At 38.4% G+C, this 22,290-nt stretch overlaps 1 protein-coding gene across 9 annotated transcripts in view; it reads right to left on the minus strand.

The window, feature by feature from the left end:
* Positions 1 to 290: 290 nt before the first annotated feature.
* Positions 291 to 22,290, minus strand: part of BIVM (basic, immunoglobulin-like variable motif containing) — a 23,584-nt gene continuing 1,584 nt past the window's right edge. For 4 of the 9 annotated variants that reach the window (XM_057532771.1, XM_057532773.1, XM_057532775.1 and 1 more), the window contains exons 2-10: positions 19,265 to 19,865; positions 15,777 to 15,906; positions 13,191 to 13,286; positions 12,792 to 12,896; positions 12,479 to 12,573; positions 5,697 to 5,829; positions 3,903 to 3,989; positions 2,852 to 2,948; positions 291 to 1,996 (exon numbers count right to left, since the gene is read on the minus strand). In XM_057532771.1, the coding sequence (XP_057388754.1) occupies positions 1,703 to 1,996; positions 2,852 to 2,948; positions 3,903 to 3,989; positions 5,697 to 5,829; positions 12,479 to 12,573; positions 12,792 to 12,896; positions 13,191 to 13,286; positions 15,777 to 15,906; positions 19,265 to 19,742 (1,515 nt within the window). In that variant the 5' untranslated portion in view covers positions 19,743 to 19,865 and the 3' untranslated portion in view covers positions 291 to 1,702. Of the gene's footprint in view, positions 1,997 to 2,851; positions 2,949 to 3,902; positions 3,990 to 5,696; positions 5,830 to 12,478; positions 12,574 to 12,791; positions 12,897 to 13,190; positions 13,287 to 15,776; positions 15,907 to 19,264; positions 19,866 to 20,010; positions 22,225 to 22,290 lie in introns of those variants that run through there. The other 5 variants (XM_057532780.1, XM_057532779.1, XM_057532776.1 and 2 more) reach the window with 5 other exon arrangements.

A 22,290-nucleotide genomic window follows, 5' to 3' on the forward strand; every position in this document is an offset into this window, starting at 1 on the left:
TCTGAAATATTTGGCTGAACTATATGCAATTGCTGATATTCAACCATATTTGACCTACAAAAATTACAGTTTAATTTGGTTCAAGCTAAAGAATTAAGTTTCCTATTTCCTCTTATGAAGTCTTAACAAAAATCTAAAATTATAGACATATGCATATTGTCTCACTGATCATAAAAGTCAGATAGATGTTTCTTATACTACTTACACAGAATTGACAAATTGTCATGTACTTCAAACAAGATTATAAGGGTACTCCCTTCTTAAAACAAAGGTTCAAAACATTCTCATGATTAAAAGTAGAAAACAAAACTTTATTGATGAAAACTTCTTAAAAGTTCCAGTATGAAGTAACAAAATCAACAACCTACAAATCTTTCAGTCCTTTGCATTTCAAGCAAAATATTCTCTTCAGAAAAATGCCCATTTCATAATATATATCCCCTTCTGTAGGCTAGGCATGTCTGGGTGGATAAATGGATATAAAATTCAAAAGAGAAGAAAATGAAAATATTTTAAAAATAAAAATCTGAACCTTCTCCTTGAGGTGTATTGCGATATGGTTACCAGCATATTCAGCACCTTGTAATAATCAAGTTACTGATTTGAGTCCCAGAACAGCCCCTGAAATGAAAGAACAAGAAATCCTAGTTGTTTGTGAGTCACAGGTTGGCAGCAGAAGAAAAACTGACAGCAACTGGAGAGGAGCTCAAATACATGAAATCCACACTTTCTGAACTATTTCACACTCACTTCAAGCAGCTAATTGTCTACATGTTTTTAAAAAGGAAAGAGCTCTCTGGAATACGGATAGTTGCCCTCTGAGTGATGGGGCATTCCTAACGCATCCTTAATGCCGTTGTCAACATGTGACTCCATATTGGGGGACCAGTCAAATATCAGATCTCATCTCACAGGTTACCTTGGGTATAGAAACTTCAGATGCCACTTGTTCTTTTACTCTATCCCTAAGCAAGGTTTATTGTAGACTTATGAGTCTTTCAAGACCTAAAGTTCTTGTCAGTATTTGACAGTAACATACCAAGAAAGTCAAGAGTACCTGAATCGATGCACTAAGTCACCCATCTGCACCAATAGAAAAGATCAGTATCTTCAGTCTTTTCTCTTTTGCCTCTTTATTGAGAATCCTGAGAAAGTTGATCAGGAAAAAAATGAGGCAGGCAAGATACCGCTACAAGTAAAAGAATTTCTAAACTCACTAAGTCATCTTAAATGAGCTTTAACCACTAGAGAAAAACTAGAAATCAACAGCCCCAATTTTTTTGGGCAGATAGTTAGTACCTTACATTTTGAGCTTGGGAACAAAACTGCAACAAATATCTGGGGGGGTCAAGTCATAAGAAATCACTTCATGCGTAAGTATTTCAAATCGTGATGCTATTGAGTGAAATTGTGTTTGATTTGTTTTGTGTAATTTTATTGGACTTTGTGAAACTGTCCAGAATGTTTATATACTCTTAACTTTTAAAAGGACAAAAAAAAAAATCTGTGCTTATCTGTTTATATATCTGAAATCACCCATCATAATCATATACAAGCTTATTTACTGGAGAAACTACAAGGTTATGTGTTGTACCACAAGATATGTTCCTATTTAATACAGACTTAAAATCTTGTACTGCCTTAATGCAGTCCCGTATAGACCAGCTGCGAGAATAACACAAGTCGTCAGTACGCAGCATGGTCAGTCATTCCCATCGTAATCACTGTAACCCTGGTAACCACTGTTCCTTCTCTCATGGATACTTGACATCTTTTTCCATGTCGAGTCCTGATGGAAACTAGCACTAAAAGACCGGCCCAGACGCCCGTGCTGCTTCTTGGAGATATTGTCCTCACTCTCAGATTTGGCAATTCCCTGGGCATGTGTTGAAGGTTGTGATTCTTGCCTAATGGTTCCAAATGGAAAGTTCCAAAGGCCAAATCTTTGCCAGTTAAGTCTCTGGAATGCTATGATGCAATGCAAATTTCCTCCAACCTGAGAAAAAAAAAATGTTGGGTTCAGAAAATGATAGGAAATTAATTATACTAATATGTGGGTTCCCATGAATTCCCTTATTTTTCCCCCTTCACCTGCATCAGAACAGTGCTGATCCTTTGAGACATCATCAGATCACATTATCCTGCATCTTTCCTGACCAGCTGCCTTTACAAAAATATAACAATGCCCATAGGAGGCAAAACTCCTTCCCCCCATATGCCTGTCTACCACTCTCACACGCTGTACCCGCCCAAGTTGACTAATCCAAACACCAAGATCATTCCTCTTCCTCTCCCTCCTACGCATTCTTCATATGATAGTAGGATAATATGGATGGGATGTCTACTCAATCCACAGAACATACCATTCCCTGAGAACCGCCCCCAGCAGCCTTGTTGGTACACATGGTTCTGCCCCATGGCCACAGTTAATCGCCCTGGGAGTGAACACCTGACCCAAGCTGGGCCAAGACTACAGGACTGGACTGGAGGCATGCCAGCCTTAGTCTCGACCGTTCATCTGAAAGGGAGACCTAAGTTGAAAGACGATCTTCGCGAAGTAAATAGTCAGACAAATAGACGGCTAAGAACAACACAACTCCCAAGAGAATAAGACAGACTAGCTCCCTGGCCCCTGCTGACATTCTCTTGCGTGGTACCCATCCCTCCTGAATCCAGGCTAGACTTCTTGCCCTTTCCTTTTAAAGATACCCCTGTGTCCTTAAAGTAATTTTCACTTTTCTGTCTAAAATGGTCTGAACTGGGTTTCTGTTATTTACAACTTAGAGTGCTGGGTGAAATAACTGCATTTTGGCCAGTTGAGAAATACTTTCAAATACGATGGTGTTCTTACCTTCTTTGTTTTTCGATACTGCAGCCCCCTCTCTAAGTGCCGGATATCTAGATATTCTGGATTTTGAGTGTTTAGATCAGTAACAATATCTGCCCACCTATTGTTAAGGAAGGATAAAGCACAGTTTTCTTTAAGTTCAAAATACTATCGTAATGGAACTTTTCACATGAGCAATTTGCTACAAAAGCACCATGGCAATAATTCTCTTATCACAGGATTGTTGCATCCAATAAGCTTTCATAAATCCTTGTTTTTTTGACAATTCTGTTTATCCAACTATTGCCAAGGTTAAAAATGGTTACCGTGCATATGAAATAACTATATATCAGCCTGTTAGATGACATCCTGCAGGGTAACATAGAAACATTCCATATTTCCTTTTTAATTGGAGTCAAGTACATTTTCAAAAGATATATAAGTTAATATGTCTTTACTCACAAACAACATGATTGATTGTATAGGAAATCCAAAACAATTTGTAACTGCTTTGGATTGCAAAACTATTACTAAAACTAATAAGTGGATTTGGTAAAGATGCAAGATTTAAGGCCTATATAGAAAAATCCATTGTATTTTTGTACACTAACAGAAAATAATTGGGAAATGAAATGTTTTAAAAATCAATTTGCAAGAACAATATTCAATATCTTGTAATAACCTATAATGGAAAATAATCTGAAAAAAAGAAAAAATATATATATATATAACTGAATCCCTTTGCAGTACACCCGAAACTAACACAACATTGTTAATCAACTATACTTCAATTAAATCAATTTACAATAGCATCAAAAAATATACACACTTAGGGAAAATTTTAACAAAATACATATAAAACTCTATGCTAAAAATACAAAACATTGCTGAGAGAAATTAAAGCTCTAATTAAGTGGAGATATAGTCTATGTTCATAATGGGAAGACTCCATATTGTTCAGATGTAATTCTCCCCAAACTAAACTATGGATTCTACGGATTCTACTCTAATCAAAATTCCAACAGGCTTTTTAGCAGAAATTGAAAAAAGGGGGAGAGGGAAGGAGTTAACATACTTTTTGCAGTGAATAGCAGGATGTTTTCTACTTGATTCTCCAATTAAGATCCAATATTCTACTTCTTGTGGTGAGAGGGGGCCCCTGCTAAATATAAAATACATTCATAGTAACCTTCATAAAGTCATTCACCCCCTTGAAAATATTGCTTCAATTATACACTGGTAAAAGATACACTGAAGTTTATGCATAGATAGCAATCACCAACACTAGAATAGATATTGGAGTTTAGGCTTGAACAAATATCTGAAGGCCATTAAAGAGAAAGCATAAATTAAATTTAGGTTTAGATCCCCTCTTACAAAATATAGGGCTAAAAATGTTGAAATATACCACCTGTCAGCATTTAGGAGGAAAAAAAAAAAAATCCTAGCATGCTACCCACCAGTACCCTTACGCTACACCTCTTCTTTCACTTTGCATTCAAAAAGTTTCAAAAGGCATCCTGAAAATAAAACCCGAAAGCAGCAATAGACCTGTGGAACTTTTAAACATACTGACGCCCTAATCCCACCCCTGGAAACTCTAATTCAAGTAGGTGTAGGGGGGAGCACAGGGAAGTTTTTACGCAGCTGTAAAAGCATCTCAGGTGGTTCTTAGGTTCAGGCAGAGGTGAAGAGCTCTCCTCTAAAGGGGGCCAAGTAGGAGTACCTACTTCTTCACGTTTTACATTTGACAGGTGTCTGGAGTAAGGTGAAGTTGCAGGATCAAACTATAGAAAAACACCACAATAAACCCCACAGCCAGAGAGATGAACAGAACACTTCAGCATCTGGAGAGACACCGTGGTTTTCCTCTTGCTCCTCGTTCACAAAAATACAACGTCCAGCTTCCCCACCCAAAGGCCGCATGGCCTCCAGCCTCAAAGAACCCATCCTACCCCAGATGACCAAGCCACGTTCTCCCAGCCTGACCTTCAGCCCTCGCTGAGAAAGCAGTGCTGCCTGTTCCTCCTTCTCGTTCACCAATGCCACCCACCCAGATAGAACAAACCAGAACTCAGCTGGGTGAGGACAACTGTACCTATCAGTCAACACTTCTACTCAGAGTACTCATGGCTTCTGTTTTCAACATCCTCAAATAGGACACTTCTTCCTCTGCTTTCAACTACCCTGGCATTACCTCAACCCATCACTAAGAAAACTTGCTACGGAGGAAAAAAAGTATTAACATTCAGTCACCCTCTCTTATTTACAGGCTGTCTCTTCTAAAACAATACAAGTTTACCTGGAAGTACACGTACATAGTTAGTAAAATAGAAGCTTTGGGTCAACAAAGGAACAAATATAACCATTAGGGTAATGTGGTTCCTGATATTAGAAATAAAAATTGGCTGCAGGCTTCCTGGTAGCCAGGACAAAAGGGGAACCCTGATAAATTTCATGTTATTCACCATAAGAAAGGAAATGCTTTTTAATGTACTCAGTTGCGACAGTCTTCTTGACACTAGATTCCACAATACATTTTCCCTGTGGGATCCTGGATGAGATCACTGAGACATAATACGTAAAGTCCTTTGCGGCCGTTGTATAATAAACATAAAAGTGATTTTTCAAATGGCTTTCTCTTATCATGACTCTAACAATAGTATCTAAGTGGATAATGTAAAAGCACAATTAACCAAACACAATTCTGCAGAAGATTAAGCTACTATGTTTAAAAGACTAGTCTTAGTTGATGTAAGGAAAGCAAATCACCAAGTCTTCCAATGTCTAATCAACCAAATATTTCTTAAATGCTTTCTACAACATATTTTCCTGGTGGAGGATCCACATAAAATACAGAAATGCTTACCTGAATGCTTTATTAGCTTTAACAGGGGTTGCTTCAAAGCCAATTGGACAAAAATAATGATTTTGGCAATGGTAGATATAAGCTAACGATTCATCTTTCAATCCGTGAGTTAACTTCGACAAGGCCCCGGAAGCTACAAAAAACAAAAACAAACCAACTGAGGGACCATAAAGCACTATCTATGCTTTATACAAACAACTAGTTAAGGACTCAAAGACAGAAAAGACATTACTTGGAACACATGGACATCGCTGGGGAAAAACAATGAAAAGCTATTGAAAGGTTAAAAAATAATTAATGGATTTCAGTTTTACCCTTTAGACTGAAATTCAGTCAAACTGAATAGCAAACTAAAAAACTGAAAGTCCTTGCTTACCCAAACCTTCAAATAGCATACATGCTTGTCTGCAAAATTTAATTACCATGTAAAACCTAACACCTAGTGTATATAGCAATGGTCTCAACTTCTCTGGTTGTACACATCTGTCACTTGAAATTTCTGAGTAAGCATGCCCATTATAAGCATGTTTGTTCATAAGCTTTGTACATACACTACTGTACTAATATGTCTTTATAAAAGATACACAAAAAGTAGAAATTTTTAATTAGGTTAAAATATAAACATTCTAATGCATTCTTCCCATACCACAATGATCACCTTGCAGCTGCCATAATGCAGACATCCCAATTTGAAGACCACTGAGGTATATGGATAAATATAAACTCCAAACAAGTTCCAAAAATGAAAACTTTTCCCCACTAACACACACTTCAATCCCTTCTACAAAAGTCACACAAACCAGAGGAAAGACTTTCACAAGCCAAGTGATAAGAACATCTTAAGAGACGGGCTGGTAGTACCACAGCAACCTCTTAATAACCGCTTCTCCTTGTATATTTCCCATGGCTGCATATATTACTTATGAAGTAATTTCAAAAGTATTACCATAAGAAACGAGTTTTCACCAGCACTAAATACTTAAAGCCATTAACTGAGGTTTCATTAACTTGCATCTCCTGGAAGACACTAAATTATTCATGAACAAATAGCCCATTAAAACTGGAAATCCTAAAAATGGTTGAAGTCGACGAAAGCTTGCAAGTTATGGTTTTTCTGATTGACTTTCTGGTCACTGAAATAGCTGAAGACCAAAAATGGCAGGTCAACGGCTGTAGAAGAGTCAAGAAGGCGGGACCCCGCCCCGACTTCTGCAGACACACACAATTTGTGAGTTCCATGGAGACAGTAATATTTCTGTCTTAAACCCTTTCTCCAAGGTTTCAGCTCGGCCTTCCCCACAGACTTTTACTTCATGGTGTACCGCCAGAGCATACCTGCACACAAGGCAATCTTTTCTACTAAAATCTCTATTTCATAAGGATAAATAAGTCTTTCTGCTGTTTTGGGTTGAGTTCCCCAGACGAGTTAAAAACTGACATCCAAGGGCAGCTCTAAATGAAGAATGATAAGACCTAAAATTGAGAAGATGGTCAATATTTCATTTCCATAGTTGAACTTGATTGTAGAGATGTTTCAGGATAGTAAGCGAATGTAAATAGACAGATTTAGACTCCTCATAAATTCAGTAAATACTAAAGATATTTATACACATAAGTGGTTTAGAAAGAACTCTTGAAATCTTCTTAAAACTGTGAAAATGCCAAGTAAAAAGTTATCCGAAATAACTGAAACTTTTTAATGAAAGAACTTTATTGTAACTTCCTAATGGAAATTTTTAAGTATTTCACACTTTCCTCCTTAAGTCAGATGTAACACAAAACAGCTGATTACTGTGATTATGAATAGTAGTCACATAAATATACTAGAATATATTCGGGGCAAATGAGATAGGTATGAACGTTTGCTCTCATTAATATTCACAGTATTTCATCTGCTACAAATACTCTTTGACCAAGTCCTAGTTTTCTAGAGGACAGAGGTGGTTTTTCTTCTTTGGAGTAATTATCACGCTCCTCAAGAATGTTTCTTCTTCTTACTTCAAGGTACATGACAACATTCTGATGGATTTAGATTAGGAATCAGCGAACTTTTTCTTAAAGGGCCAGTTAGTAAATGTTGGAGGTTTGTGGATCACGGTCACTACGCATACTACTCAACTCTGCCACTGTAGCTGAAAGCAGCCACAGACAAAAGCAGCCAAAGGCCATGTGTAAGCAGATGGATATGTCTTTGTGTCAATAAAACTTTATTCACAAAATGGGCTGCTGGCTCATGGGCTGTTGTTTGCAGACCTCTAATTTAGATCAATAATTTTCAAACATATTTTGACATGGAATCCCTTCTGCAAGGGAAGTTTACATGCCAGCCCAGTCCATAACAGGGATCAAAGCAGAGTTGCTGTGGCCAAAAAGGAGGTATAGGGAATCTAGGTGCCCACCCCTTGCCCCCCACCAGCCCGAGGCACTGCCATAGAATTCCCAGGACTCAACTGAGCCCAGATTGAAATTTGCACACTGAATTTCCTATCAATGGAAGGAAATTCCTATCTGAATTTCCTATCAATGGAAGACCACACTCTTTATAAAGAAGCTGAATAGCATCTCTTTAGAAAGCCTACAGCAGTAGTTCTCAAACTAGAGCACAAAGGGCTTGTTAAATAACAGATTGCTGGTACCTACCCCCTCAGTAACTGATGCAGTAGGTCTGGGGTGGGGACCAAGAATTTGCGTGTCTAACAAGTTACCAGGTGATGCTGATATTCATCCAGGGGCCACATTTTGAGAGTCACTAGTCTAAGATTAAGAGGAAAATTTCATTTAACTCAACTCAGGAAGTAAATTATGAGCATCTACTAACTACAACAGGAACCACAGGGAAACAAAAGATAAGGAATGCACAGTACCTCAACCTGCCCTCATAAAACAAGTAACTTTGATATAGGGTGGAAAAGGACAGTGCCACAAAAAAAGGATGTAATTCAAAGGAGAAAGAGCACATCAGGTTTGAGGAACAAAGAAGGGGGTGGCATCCAAGACAGAACATAATCAAGTGGCAGCATTTCAACAATCCAGACAGAGGAAAGAGCATGAGGAGAAAACAGAACCACTGCAGGGGAGGGATGTAATCAGGGAACAGCGTGTAGCCCAGTTCAGAATGTAGGGCACGATAGTTAGTGTGGAGAGGCCTACAGTAGGGCACCCCCAGAATTTCAGGATAAGGTCAGAAAAAGATCACCCTCTGAAATAAAAGACAATATTTAATACATTAAGGTAGTCATCCAAGAAAGTGATTCTATTTAGGAGAAGGCATATAAATGTGTTACAGATGGAAACTAAATTAAGAACGACGTTGAGTCTAGACCAGAGTATATCGAAAAATCTGAAACTTAAGCGACAAAGCAACCACTACCAAACGCAGAGCCATGATGTGCATGGTGTAGAGAAAGCAGAACAAACTAGAATTAGCCAGCCTGCTGTACTCTGAAGAACAGTATATGTCCTGAGCGGCCGAGAGAATCCTGGTGCTTTTGATAGTGTATTTCTCACTCTCAGTTAATATATTAACATTCTAACATTTTTTGAGCTTGTTTAGTATCAGTCCGTTTTGTAAAGCCTTATCATCTATAGAAGAACTCCAGAGAGCTCTAAAGGAACTTTTTAGGATGTATTTTTATACCCTCAAAGACAAGGACCAGATTGTGTAACCCAGCAACATAGAATCATCCTGGAAGGCTCCTACTCCCTTGACATCTTTTAAATCCAACTGGTACATGGAGGACAGCAGGGAAAGACCAATCTGTTCTTGCCTGGAATGATGCTAAGGCGTTTATGCTTTAAGCAAGCACTGGAGAGCTCCCAAAGTAAAAAGGGATATGTTAGCACCGCACGTCGAAAAAGTTTATCCAGGCTTGTGTCTAATATGAACTGGAGAAAACCAGAGGACGAGGAAAACAGAATCTGAATGCACAGTCCATCCAAGATGCATTAAGACACTGTAGTTAACTGGTAGCAGTGGCCAGGGTGAGGGTATACATGAGTTATGTCAGGATAGGGCAGAGGTAGATATTCTTGGTTAAGCAAATATAAGAAGTTACAATATCTACCAGAAGAATAAAAATGAAATACATGAATATTAGTGTAATTTTCAAGCTAGGTATTAAAAACAAATGAATCTAGACATCCTTGGTAGCTAAGCGAACCAACAGTTTGAAGTTACTCAAATAATAATAATAATAATAATAATAAAATAATAATAATACAATAATAGGAAGTGAATAATAAATGAACCAATAGTTTGAAGCTAACATTGGCAGCTTCTGGCACAAACTTTTATTATGAGTAATTACATCTCTAAAAAAAATACTTCAACTCATATTCACAGTCAAATCTGTTAATTTTTTCAAAATCCCTGGATTTTGTCTTTATTCCATGAGTGAGCTCAGTTTACATTTCCTGAAGGCCCACTGGAAATAAGCATGTCAATCAGCAAATAGGGAGTTACGAAAGAAGCGTAGTCCCCAGGACAACTTAAAGCCTGTTGTGGAAAACAGGCCTGATATTCCTTAAGAATAATCTAAACAACAACAACAACAACAAAAGATACAAAGTATTTTTTTAAATGCACACTAACAACTGGCAATGGTTTTCACTACTGAATATCCCAGAGACAAATGAGAAAAGCCTATCTCTGCAACTCTTTCTTCTACAATGAGAGGGAACAGAAAAGACTTCTGCTTGACACAGGTAATACTCTCCCAATTCTGAACACAATCAGAAGTCCCAGGGTCACACGTGCAAGGTCAGGGGGCATCAAAGGGCTATTGAGGGCACTCCCTATGGTGAAGGAGATGGGCAGACACGTTAAAAAGATGCAATGTAATATAAGGCTGCACACGCCAAATGCTAAACAACAGACGCAAATAATCAGAACTACAGGACTTAAGAGAAATCCGAGCATCAGAGATAAGGCAGGGCTTGCAAGGGACCACTGATTCTTGAAGCGGAAGACAAGAATATTCCAAGGGGGAAGCAGATCAAATATCCTTCAGGAAACACACGTAGACAAAGAGACAGTGAGGAGTCAAGGATTGTAATAGGGACAATGAAAACAGGAATCAAACTGGGAAAATGTAGTATTGAAATTTATTTAAAGAAATTACGGCAGCCATTTCTCTCCCCCTCCCAAAAAAAGAGGGGGGAGAGAGAGAAGAGCTTGTTTATCCTATTACTCGAAGGAAAAAGACTGACGTATGTTGGAAAGTATATTCTTTCTTAGTTTCTAATTGCCTGATCAATTACTGAGAGAGATTGTGTTGACAGCCTCACTGGAAACAAACAAAAAAAATTACACACCATATAAAGCCGCCCTTCCCACAAAGACAGGCCCCCCTGCAAATGCACAGAGTTCAGTTAGGAAGAATAAAAGCTAACATTTATTGAGTCCTTACTCTGTGTCAAGCAAGGTGTCAAGTGTATTACAAATATGTCTCCTTTTACCTTCACAGGGACCCCATGGGGTGGCTCAGTAAGTGAGTGTTTAAGTGCCTTGTTCAAGGTCACAAAACCAGTACGTGCAGAAACCAACATATGAACTCCAAGTTTGCCTGACTCACAACCAACTTGACAGACCTGCTAAAGGTCAACAGAAATATACCCTATTCTTTGTTCACTCCTTGATTTTGATAAACCATATACCCTCTGTGCTGACAGACTCCCTGCTTGACCAAACTTCAGTTAGGCATCTCTGAGCCCTCTCCTCAGCTAGGCTTGGATCTTGGGCTTCTGTGTCCATCCTTGCTGAATCCAGTTTTAGCAAAAATCCTGCTGAAATCAGTTTAGAGAGAATCCCCCCACCCTGGATACCTGATCAAGGACGTCACCCTTCACCCTTGGTCTGCCTGTTATAAGAATCCTGTTAGACCAATTTAGCAAGATTCCCCACAGCCCCACCTTGATGTCTCCTCTTAATAACTTTCCATCCACGGAACCGCTCACTTTGGGAGTTGGCTATAAATTCCCAGCTGTCTTTGTTGTATTCAGGGTTGAGCCAGATCTCTCTCCCATATCCCAGTTCTGCGTTACAACAGTCTTCAGTAAAGTCTTCCTTACCCTTTTAACAAGTGTCAGAATAAAATTTTCAAGTATCAGAATAAAATTTTCTTTAACACTGTATTGTAGGTTTCTGATTGTAAAGTCGAAAGATGACTGTGAAATTTTAAAAATGGAAATTGTCAAATATTGCAAATTATTTAACTAGTGCACAACTAAAACAATCCTTAGGATCGACTCCAAAACTCTCTGTTATAATCAAGACCCTTCTAAAATAGAACTTTGTCCCTTTCATAGTCCATTGTCCTGTTGTTATATGTTATTATGCAGGTCTGACATCAAATATTCTAAAATCCTTGCTTTCCCTTTTAGGAAGAGCAACTGCAAATTCCACGCTGCTTCCTGAAAGGGTTTTAGTAGCAGGCAAGTAAGAGCATGCGTGCACACACACACACATACACACACACACACAAACACCATGGACCCAAACAATACAATGTGCTAAAGTAGTGTTTATGACATGCCTTGAAGCTTTAAAAGTTCTTCATGCAAAGATGAAAAGAGTTAAAATATTAAACTGTATATTGAAAAGTGCCCTACATATTACCATTATCTATTATGATTTCCCCTTGGATAAAGAGTGATAGATTGTATTTAGGATTTACATCATGTGCCTTGAATCAAAACCAATCTTCAAGATGGATCCTAAAGTGTGTGTGTGTGTGTGTGTGTGTGTGTGTGTGTGTGTGTAAATCTTCTATATATTTACTTACCAGTTTCTCCAGCTGTTTTATTCTTCCCATGAGGCTTATATAGAACATACGAGCATCCTTTTACGTGGAAGTGGTCGTTAATTTGTCTAAACCATCTGAAAATAACAAGAAGACTCGCTCATAGCAACAGTCCCATAACAAAGAAGGCACTATTCCAATTCCAGAGAAATTCAGGCAGAGCCCAAGTCTGGCATATCTACCAGAGGTTGGGCCCAAACAGCTGGATGCATGGTTTACTATCAATGCACATCTACAGCATTATTATTTTGCAGAACTAGAAATAAGGTATTGCTTCTAAGCGAGGGCTTCGTACCTCATAAGTGTCGTATTTCCGGTGAAAGGGCCGAACCTAATATCCTCAAACGGGGGTTGAAAACCCAAAATATGTAAAGCTTCTTCTTGGGTGATAGCTGGAAGACTATGAAAGAAATATTGCCTTTCATTTCACAATTCCAATCATAGGCAAATATAACCTGTCTCAATGTCACTGTGTCTGTCTGATTTGCAAACAATTTTAGTAGTATTTTTCATTTTTATCTTATCAAAAATAATGCATGCACATATTTTTAGCTAAAAGGTTTAAAACAAAATATGGCAGTTTTTCCCCAATTTATGAAAAATCTGTTCTTAAAAATCTTCCATTATAGAAAAAGCAACACCAAATAACTTTTGAATTTGGAGTTGAGGGGTACCACTAAATTAACATACTTACCTTCCAGCTCCCATTGTGCTATATAAGAAATTCCAACAAGAAATTAATGAGGAGATACCACAAGAAGTCTTATACTGTGGTCGGCTTATGCAGTACCTGAGAAAATAAAAGAATGTTTTCACTTGAATGAATACAAAATATGCATACAGAAGTAGAACACTCATGGCAACTGAGTGTGTTACATAATGAAAACTTTGATCATTTAAACCACCAATGTAAAATCTTTATTCATTTAAAGTATTTTCATATTTATTCAACACATTATAAATGCATAATGACAATAAATCATGCATTTTAAGAATGATGGCTAAGTATGACTAACTGTTAGTTAAAGTGGATGTTACCCAAGCCAATGGAAAAAAATTAAAGATATATAAATTTAGACACCAACTATTAAAATTTCGATGTAAACTCCTAGTTGAGCTACATATATGATTATTTGCAACTTCAGTTGTAGTTCTTTATACAGTCTGGATATTAACCCCTTATCAGATATGTGATCTGCAAATGTTTTCTCCCACTTTGTAGGTTGCCTTTTCACTTTGTTGATTGTTTCCTTTGACGCACAGAAGTGTTTAAGTTTGATGTAGTCCCATTGGTTTATTTTTTCTTTTGTTACCTGTGCTTTTGGCATCATACCCCAGAAATCACTGCCAAATCCAATGTCATGAAGCTTTTCCCCTATGTTTTCTTCTAGGAGTTTTATAGTTTTAGGTCCTACATTTATGTCTTTAATTGATTTTGAGTTATTTTTTGTGTATGATGTGAAGAAAAGGTCTAGCTTCATTCTTTCACATGTGGGTATCCACTTCTCCCAGCACCATTTTCTGAAGAGACTGTCCCTTCCCCATCCTGTGGTCTGAGCACCCTTGCAGAAGATTATTTGCCTGTTTACATGAATGTCTATTTCTGAGCTCTATTCTGTTCCACTGGTCTATATGCCTGTCTTTATGCCAGTACCACACTGTCTTAGTTACTGTAGCTTTGTAATATGTTTTGAAATCAGGAAGTGTGTGGCCTGTGTTGCCCTCCTGCAATCACCACCCTCCCTGTAATTCACTAGAGGCAGTGTCCTCAGCTGGTATCTAGGGGATAAGCTGGAATCTTGGTGGCAATCAGCACAATGTTTCCTTCTGCAACCTTCTCTGCATTTCTGTAGTGCTAATCTGGATCTCCACAAAGAAATCAGATTCTTCCCCACTGACTCAATGGCTCATACCCTTAGATCTAACCAAAGAGTCACCAAACAGCTTGGAGTCGTCCATGAACTTTAAAGAAACCTGCATTGTTTGAGGCCAGCAGAAAAAAAAGAAAGAACATGGACTTTGGAGTCCAACTCTCTTCAGTTTCAATACCACATCTGTGTATTTGCCATGTGACGTTGAGTAAGTTTCTTAGCTTCTCTGAGCCTCGCTCCAGACAGGCTGATCTACTCTTCATTACCAACCTGCCAGACCCTTTCCCACCATCCGTTCAAAGACCTTTAGACCCTCCATCCCCTCAGATTTCCTCTCTTAAGATCCAGCTCCTCAGTGAAGCCTTTCAGTGATCATTTCCGCCTCTCATGTTGGTTGTTTGTTCCCACCCATCATCTGACAAATTTCCTGAGATATTTTACATTTTCCACTCTTCTCAACTAGACTGGAGAACAAACACCCGTTTTGTACATCTCTGTATTCTCAGCCCACAGTAAATGGTCCTATATTTATTAAATAAGTGAAAAAAATCTAATATTTCTAAAGCCTCACACAAAAGAATTTTTAAAACCTCAAATTATAGATCAGTAATATTTGAAAGCTATCACAAATTAAACATCTTTTTCTTTAGAATAGGAACTGTATGTTAAGGTCACCAAATAGCCCCAATTGATAAGTGAAAGATCTTCTTATTAAAAGAATGGCAGTTAGTAAAGGCAGAAGAAATGATAGAATTTTGAAATTTCACCATTTTATAATAGGATTCAGGCAGGGGTCTTCAATGGGTCTGGCTGAAACCGCTAGGTGAAAAGTTGATGGTTACCTAGATGTTAACCCAATGCCACCGTCACCCCACTGGTTACTTGACGGTTCCAGAAGAAAAAAGGGAACTTGACAATGTGGGCTAAGGCTCTTGCCACCTCCTTAATCCAGTAATCACTCTTAGGATCTCTAATATCGGATGACCAGACACCACGTACCTTCTGATGGGATATAAGGATGAAGGCCACAGGGTCACCTAGGCAGTATTCTTGCCCAAAATGTTCAACCAGAATCTAATCAAGTCTTTATATCTAACTTCCGGTTTATAAGGACTGAGGTTATATGAGTAATTTAGACCACCAGCAGGAAAGGAATCACACAAATTGGGGAAGAATCAGATAGGGAATGTTCTAGTTCAAAAGAGATTTATGGGCTACAACAAGCAAACACAATATGTGGTTCACGGTGGGTCCCACTCTGAACAACCAAGTGTGAAGACATTTTCGGAAAAATCTGGGAAATCTGAATTTAGCCTGGAAATGAGATGCTAAGGAAATATTGTTAACTTCATTAGGTATGACAATGGTACTGTGGTTAGGTAAGAAAAAGGTCAATTTTTAGAGATTACCATCGTCTGAGGTCTAATACTTTCCGCTGCTTAATATCTTCAAGAGGAGAATACTGAGGCCACTCCCTTTGATGTCTTCTTCCTTTCTTGTCTGAAGTTTTTTTCTTGGAAATTTGCTTCTTTCCATTGCCTAGAATACAAGAGTATAAAATGAAGTCAAATGAAGTAAGATGCCAAGGCAATACAATTAATTATGTAACAAAATATAAAAGTAACTAGGTCTAAAAATGCTATTTGCAAACATATTGAAGAGATACATGTATCTTCAAGAATACGCTCCTGCCTTAAAGAGAGAGAGAGAATAAAAACACATTTAAACAACCATGAATGTTATTTCCTATCAGGTTCTTATATTCCGATTCCTGAGCTAGCTACTTAGCTAGTAAAAGAATCAATCACAAAATGTTTAGCCACATCTAGAAAATAAAATTACCAACAGTAAAATATTTAACTAGACCACTTTCCAGAAAATGAATCCTTTCTATAAAACAATAAAGCCACATTAATGTAACTCTGTGGAGAAAGTAAAAGCAGTAGATCCAGTAATCTGATGATGTGATATTTAAAAATAGTTCCAGGCCTACAGAGACCACAAAATGGATTAAGAATGATGCACATAAGTACATTATTAAAATGTAACTTTAGCACCAGGAGCCAGAATGGAAAACAAAGTCTCCTTTCTGTGTGCAAGTATGTACACATGTGTGGGCACGTGCACACACACACACACCACACACATTCACCAAAAGACACACAAGACAAATAACAGTGGTTACCTACAGGGGGAGGGGAAATTGGGAGACACACAAAAGGGCAGGCAAAAGTGAAAGTGAGACTTTACACTCTTTAATTTTTATACCTTTTTATTTCCATCTAATGGATCACCCAGTCAAAAAATTATATAAATTAAAATATTATTAAATAACATCCAAGCCTCATTTCACTAAAACACCATTAACATTTCAGATAGCTACGTGCACTTTAAAATCTCTCACACATATCATATGTTACACAAAATAAATATGTTACAAAAATTAAATAAAAGCTAATATTTCATTTTTATGAGTTAGTCATAAATTATAAAACATAGATTATATAGATATATGCCTAGAAAACAAACATGGAAAAGGATCCACTTTATTCATTCTACAATGAAACAATTTGGTGCCCAAAACCAGCTGGAACCAACAAGGACCTACTGTATAGCACGTGGAACTATATTTAACATTTTGTAATAACCTATTAAGGGAAAAGAATCTGAAAAAAATATATATATATATATACACACACACATATGTATAACTGAATCACTGTGCTGTACGCCTGAAACTAACATGACATAGTAAATCAACTATACTCCAACTTTAAAAAATACATTAAAAAAAACCCAGCTGGACCTCAGAAACTGTTCTCACACAGGGAATTTCTCTAATTTTTGTAAAATGGCATAATATTGAACTCTAGAAAAATCAAGAAGCAAGGATTTTTTTCCCCCTTCCCTTTAGTTATTCTTCCTAAGTCTTCACAGAAACACAAAGTTTATCCCAGAGCTGAACAACCACTGGCAAACGTGAGCAAAATCTCATTCTGGCAAATTTCTTTCACTAATAAAATAAATCCTAGTGAGTGAGAAGATGGATGCCACTGGAATCTTCAAACATAACCTTTGCATTTTGAGAGCTTTGAACAAATCTAAGAGTGCTGTAAAACACAAGTATTGTAATAAGTACTCAGTAGTTTAGAAATGGTTAATAAGGTGGCTTGAATAACATACTATTTCATGGTTTTGCAGTGACATGAATCATATTTCTCAATTAAATATCTAGTTTTGGGGCTTCCCTGGTGGCACAGTGGTTAAGAATCCGCCTGCCAATGCAGGGGACACGGGTTCGAGCCCTGGTCCGTGAAGATCCCACATGCCGCGGAGCAACTGGGCCCGTGCGCCACAACTACTGAGCCTGCGCTCTAGAGCCCGCGAGTCACAACTACTGAAGCCCACGTGCCTAGAGTCCGTGCTCCGCAACAAGAGAAGCCACTGCAGTGGGAAGCCCGCGCACCGCAACGAAGAGTAGCCCCCGCTCACCGCAAGTAGAGAAAGCCCGTGCACAGCAACGAAGACCCAACGCAGCCAAAAATAATAAATAAATTAAATAAATAAATTAAAAAAAATAAATAAACGGACAACTCCATAATCATAATTAGAGATTTTTAATACCCCTCTGAAAACCCCTCAAAAAACAGGAAGAGAGAATACTTCCAAACATGTCTTAGGAGACCTGCACAGACATTATGAAAAAAAAAAATTATAGACCAATCACCCACAAATAGAGACACAAAGTGAAATCCCCCGACACCGCGAGAATTACAAATTTACACCACATTCTGTGAAACAAGTTGATTTTGCAAATGAATGAGTAGACAGAGGTTTTACAAAACTATCAGAGAAGCCTAGAAGTAAAGTACAAACCTGACTTCTGCCTCTTTCTAGCTGTGCAGTTGTGCCCAAGCAATGTATCCCCTCTATGCCTCCATTTCTTCACCCATAAAATGAAGACAACAGTACCTACCTCACAAAATTCCTGTCTTACTGTGAGTTCCAAAGAAAAAAGTGAAGAGCGTTAGTATGTGCTCCAGAACCACCACATTGTAATTGTGAAGATTGTACACTGCACCCTCTTAAACTGTGCAGTGCACAACCTACTCAGTGGTACCTGGAGACCCTGTTGAGTGTTCAAAAATTTTTAACAACAGAAAAGCCAAAATGTTATGTAGTAAAAAAGAAAACTAGACATTTATTTAATTTTATTTATTTTGGCTGCGTTGGGTCTTCATTGCTGCGCACGGGCTTTCTCTAGTTGCGGCGAGCGGGGGCTACTCTAGGTTGCGGTGCGCAGGCTTATTGCAGTGGCTTCTCTTGTTGTGGAGCACGGGCTCTAGGCGTGCGGGCTTCAGTAGTTGTGGCTCACAGGCTCTAGAGCACAGGCTCAGTAGTTGTGGCGCATGGGCTTAGTTGCTCTGTGGCATGTGGGATCTTCCCGGACCAGGGCTCGAACCCGTGTCCCTTGCATTGGCAGGCAGATTCTTAACCACTGTGCCACCAGGGAAGCCCCAAAACTAGATATTTAATTGAGAAATATGATTCACGTCACTGCAAAACCATGAAGTAGTATGTTATTCTAGCCACCGCATTAACCATTTCTAAACTACTGAGTACTTATCTACAATACTTGTGTTTTACAGCACTCTTAGATTTGTTCAAAGCTCTCAAAATGCAAAGGTTATATTTGAAGTTTCCAGTGGCAACACATTAGTGAACTAAATGTCCTATGCCCAAGGTTATTTTGTTAACTATGTCGACAAACAACATGATAGCAATGTGCCTTGTTTGGTATCAAAAAAATAAAATCTGTTTGAAGGCAAGTTTAAACAAGATATATTGCTTGTTTTCTCCTTATTTTCACATGAGAACATCATGGCTCCTTCCTTACCTGATTTGTGTTTCAAATTCGTGGTCACTCCATCAAATTCAGATTTGTCAATTTCCCACGCAAGAGGTAGCTTGCCCAGGCTGTTGGATAAGTTTTCCAAGCTATTTTCTTCATTGTAGATGATTTCCGATGTACTGGTCGGGATGCCAATGTAACCTGAGGAATTATTTCCAGCAGATAAAGAGGTACTATTGGGGAGGCAAGAAGAGCGGGTTGGATTTGGAGTTTTGTAGATTGAGGTCGCCTGGTTGAGAAAGGCATAGTCTGAACAGATGGCATAAATTTTCTCCCGAGTGTGGGTCACTGGACAGCTCCATGGATAATGACCATCTCCTTTGGGACCCAAGGGTTCTCCCGAGGCACGAGTGCAGAAAGATTGTACGGCACCTTGTAGATTCTCTTCGGGAGACCTTCTCTCAGATTTGCACTCACCATTTCCAGAATCATTTGTCCTTTCTGCTTCTGCAACGTTAGGCATTGAATGCAACTATAAAAGTTCTGTTCTGAGGAAGAGGTTGCAACTCTTTCTATTTCTTGAAAAACAGCTGTGACAATTGTTTACAGCATTCTACAAAAACGTGAGCGCTGCAAAAATGGGCTCCTAAGAAAAGAGGGAGGAGAAAGAAAGATCAACAATCCACTAGACACTACAAAAACACTAAAAAAATATTTTAAGTGTTTCATATGCCTTCATTCAATAAATATTTATTTTACAACTACTATATGCTTAAGTCATGATCACTTACCATCTGTCTTGTTAAAAATTATTTTTAAACGATGCTTTAGGATAATAAAAAAGACAAGTAACTCAATTTAAAGATGGGCAATATATCTGAAGAGTCATTTCTCCAAAGACGGTGTAGAAATAGTCAAGAAGCACATAAAAAGATGTTTGGCATCAATAGCCATCATGGAAATGCAGTCCAAAACCACAATAAGATACCACCTCACATTGACCAGGGTGACTCGAATCAAACAGATTAACAATAAGGATCGAACAGGATGTGGAGAAATTGGAACCCTCTTACACTGCTGGTGGGAATGCAAAATTGTCCAGTGATTTTGGAAAACAGGTCCTTGAACATTATACGTAGAGTTACCACATGATCCAGCAATTTCACTCCTAGGAATATATCTAAGAGAAATGAAGACATATGTCCACAAAATGTTCATAGCAGCACTACTCAGAATAGCTAAAAAATGGGAACAACCCAATGTCCATCAATAGATGACTGGATAAATAAGATGTAGTCTATCCATACAATGGGACGTTATTGAGCAATAAGAAGAAATGAAGTACTGATCCATGTTACAACATGGATGAACCTTGAAAGCATTATGCTGAGTGAAAGAACCCAGTTACAAAGGACCAGAAAGTGTTTAATTCCAGTTCCATGAAATGTTCAGAATAGGCAAATCTATAGGGACAAAAATTAGATTAGTGATTACCTAGGGCTGGGAGGTAAAAAGGGATTGGGAGTGATGGGGTTTCTTTTTGGAGTAATGAAAATATTCTCTAACTGACTGTGATGATGAATGCACAACTTTGTGAATATACTGAAAGCCATTGAACTGTACACTTTACATAGGTGAATTGCATGGTGTATGAATTATATCTCAATAAAGCTGTGCATGCATCACCACAATCAAGTTATAGCTAGTAGTAATTAACTTCTGATCAGTCTCAGGAAAAACTGAGTTTCAAGTGTACACTGATGCCTTTGGGGAAGTAAACAAAGAAAAGTTTAATAGCAACCAAGGGCATTTGAGGAAGCTGAAGATTTATACAAAAGGAAGATCCTGGTGAATCAAACCATAATAGGTGGTGTGGGAGACCCCCTGAAGCAGGTGCCGAGCAGAGTGAGCCCACTTCCCAGGGCTCCCACGATGGAGTGACACTTAATAGATAAAACCCACCCTGGGTGACCAGTTTGACTTTGACCAGTTAATCTCTCTGCCCATTCGCTTACTTAAAAATTCAGAAGTGAGAATCATTTTCCCAGGTTACAGGAAAATGATTATATAAAACCCATCCTACAAACACTGAATAACAAAAACCTATGACTATGGCAATAAGAAATAATAGAAGATGATTCCCACAAGAGACCTGGAGTCTGTGAGGAGAAACCAGTAAAGGTACTGCATGTCCTTCGTGGAATTTATGGACCAGAGCTCCATACAAGGAGGCCTCCGCCTGTCCTAGGAAAGATTTTATTTTCTTTCTTTTGAAGGAATGCTTCCTCTCTAGTCAAACCTTCAGGCAGTGATTTTTTTAGGACTCTGTGCAGAGTTTATAGTTATTTGCAGGAGTAGGGCTGGCTTGGTGGGCGCTTCACCACCAAACATGGAACCTTTACTGGTTTCACTTTGGAAACTTTCCTTTGCTTTTTGGTCAAGGAGTAGGTAGCATAGATCTCTAGACAGGAAGCTTTGATGCTTTCTCCTTCTTCCTCATTTCTGGATGTGATGGTGATGGTGGAAGAAGATTCGAAGAGAAGCTCCGTTTGTACAGGTCAAACTCTGGGCTTCTCTGATTCTTAGCAGATGTCCTAGCAAAGCATTTTCTTTTTTTTTTTTTAATTTTATTGAAGTATACTTGATTTATAATGTTGTGTTCATTTCTACTGTACAGCAGAGTGACTCAGATAGATATATACATTTATATCCTTTTTCATATTCTTTTCCATTATTGTTTATCACAGGATATTGAATATAGTTCCCTGTTAGCAAAGCATTTTCTACTTCTTTTCTGTTACCCTCATGCCTTTCACTAAAAGCCAGAGTGGTGGATAGAGGGAGGTCTTATTTCTGGCATTGGGGTTGCGTGGGTGGGTTGCAGTAGGGTGGGGCATGAAACAGAGCATGTGGTCATGGTGAGGTGCAGTGGACAAAGCCTGAGGGGGCTAGTCTGATGCGGGGGAGACAGAAATGTTCCAGGCCCTGCCCTGTTATCTCTTCATCTCAGGCTTAGCTTCTACTTTGACCGAGCTTCCTTCCTCACATTAAATAGAATTTTGCCTGGTCCG

Source organism: Balaenoptera acutorostrata, chromosome 18 (genome assembly GCF_949987535.1).
Source record: "Balaenoptera acutorostrata chromosome 18, mBalAcu1.1, whole genome shotgun sequence".
Lineage (NCBI taxonomy): Eukaryota > Metazoa > Chordata > Mammalia > Artiodactyla > Balaenopteridae > Balaenoptera > Balaenoptera acutorostrata.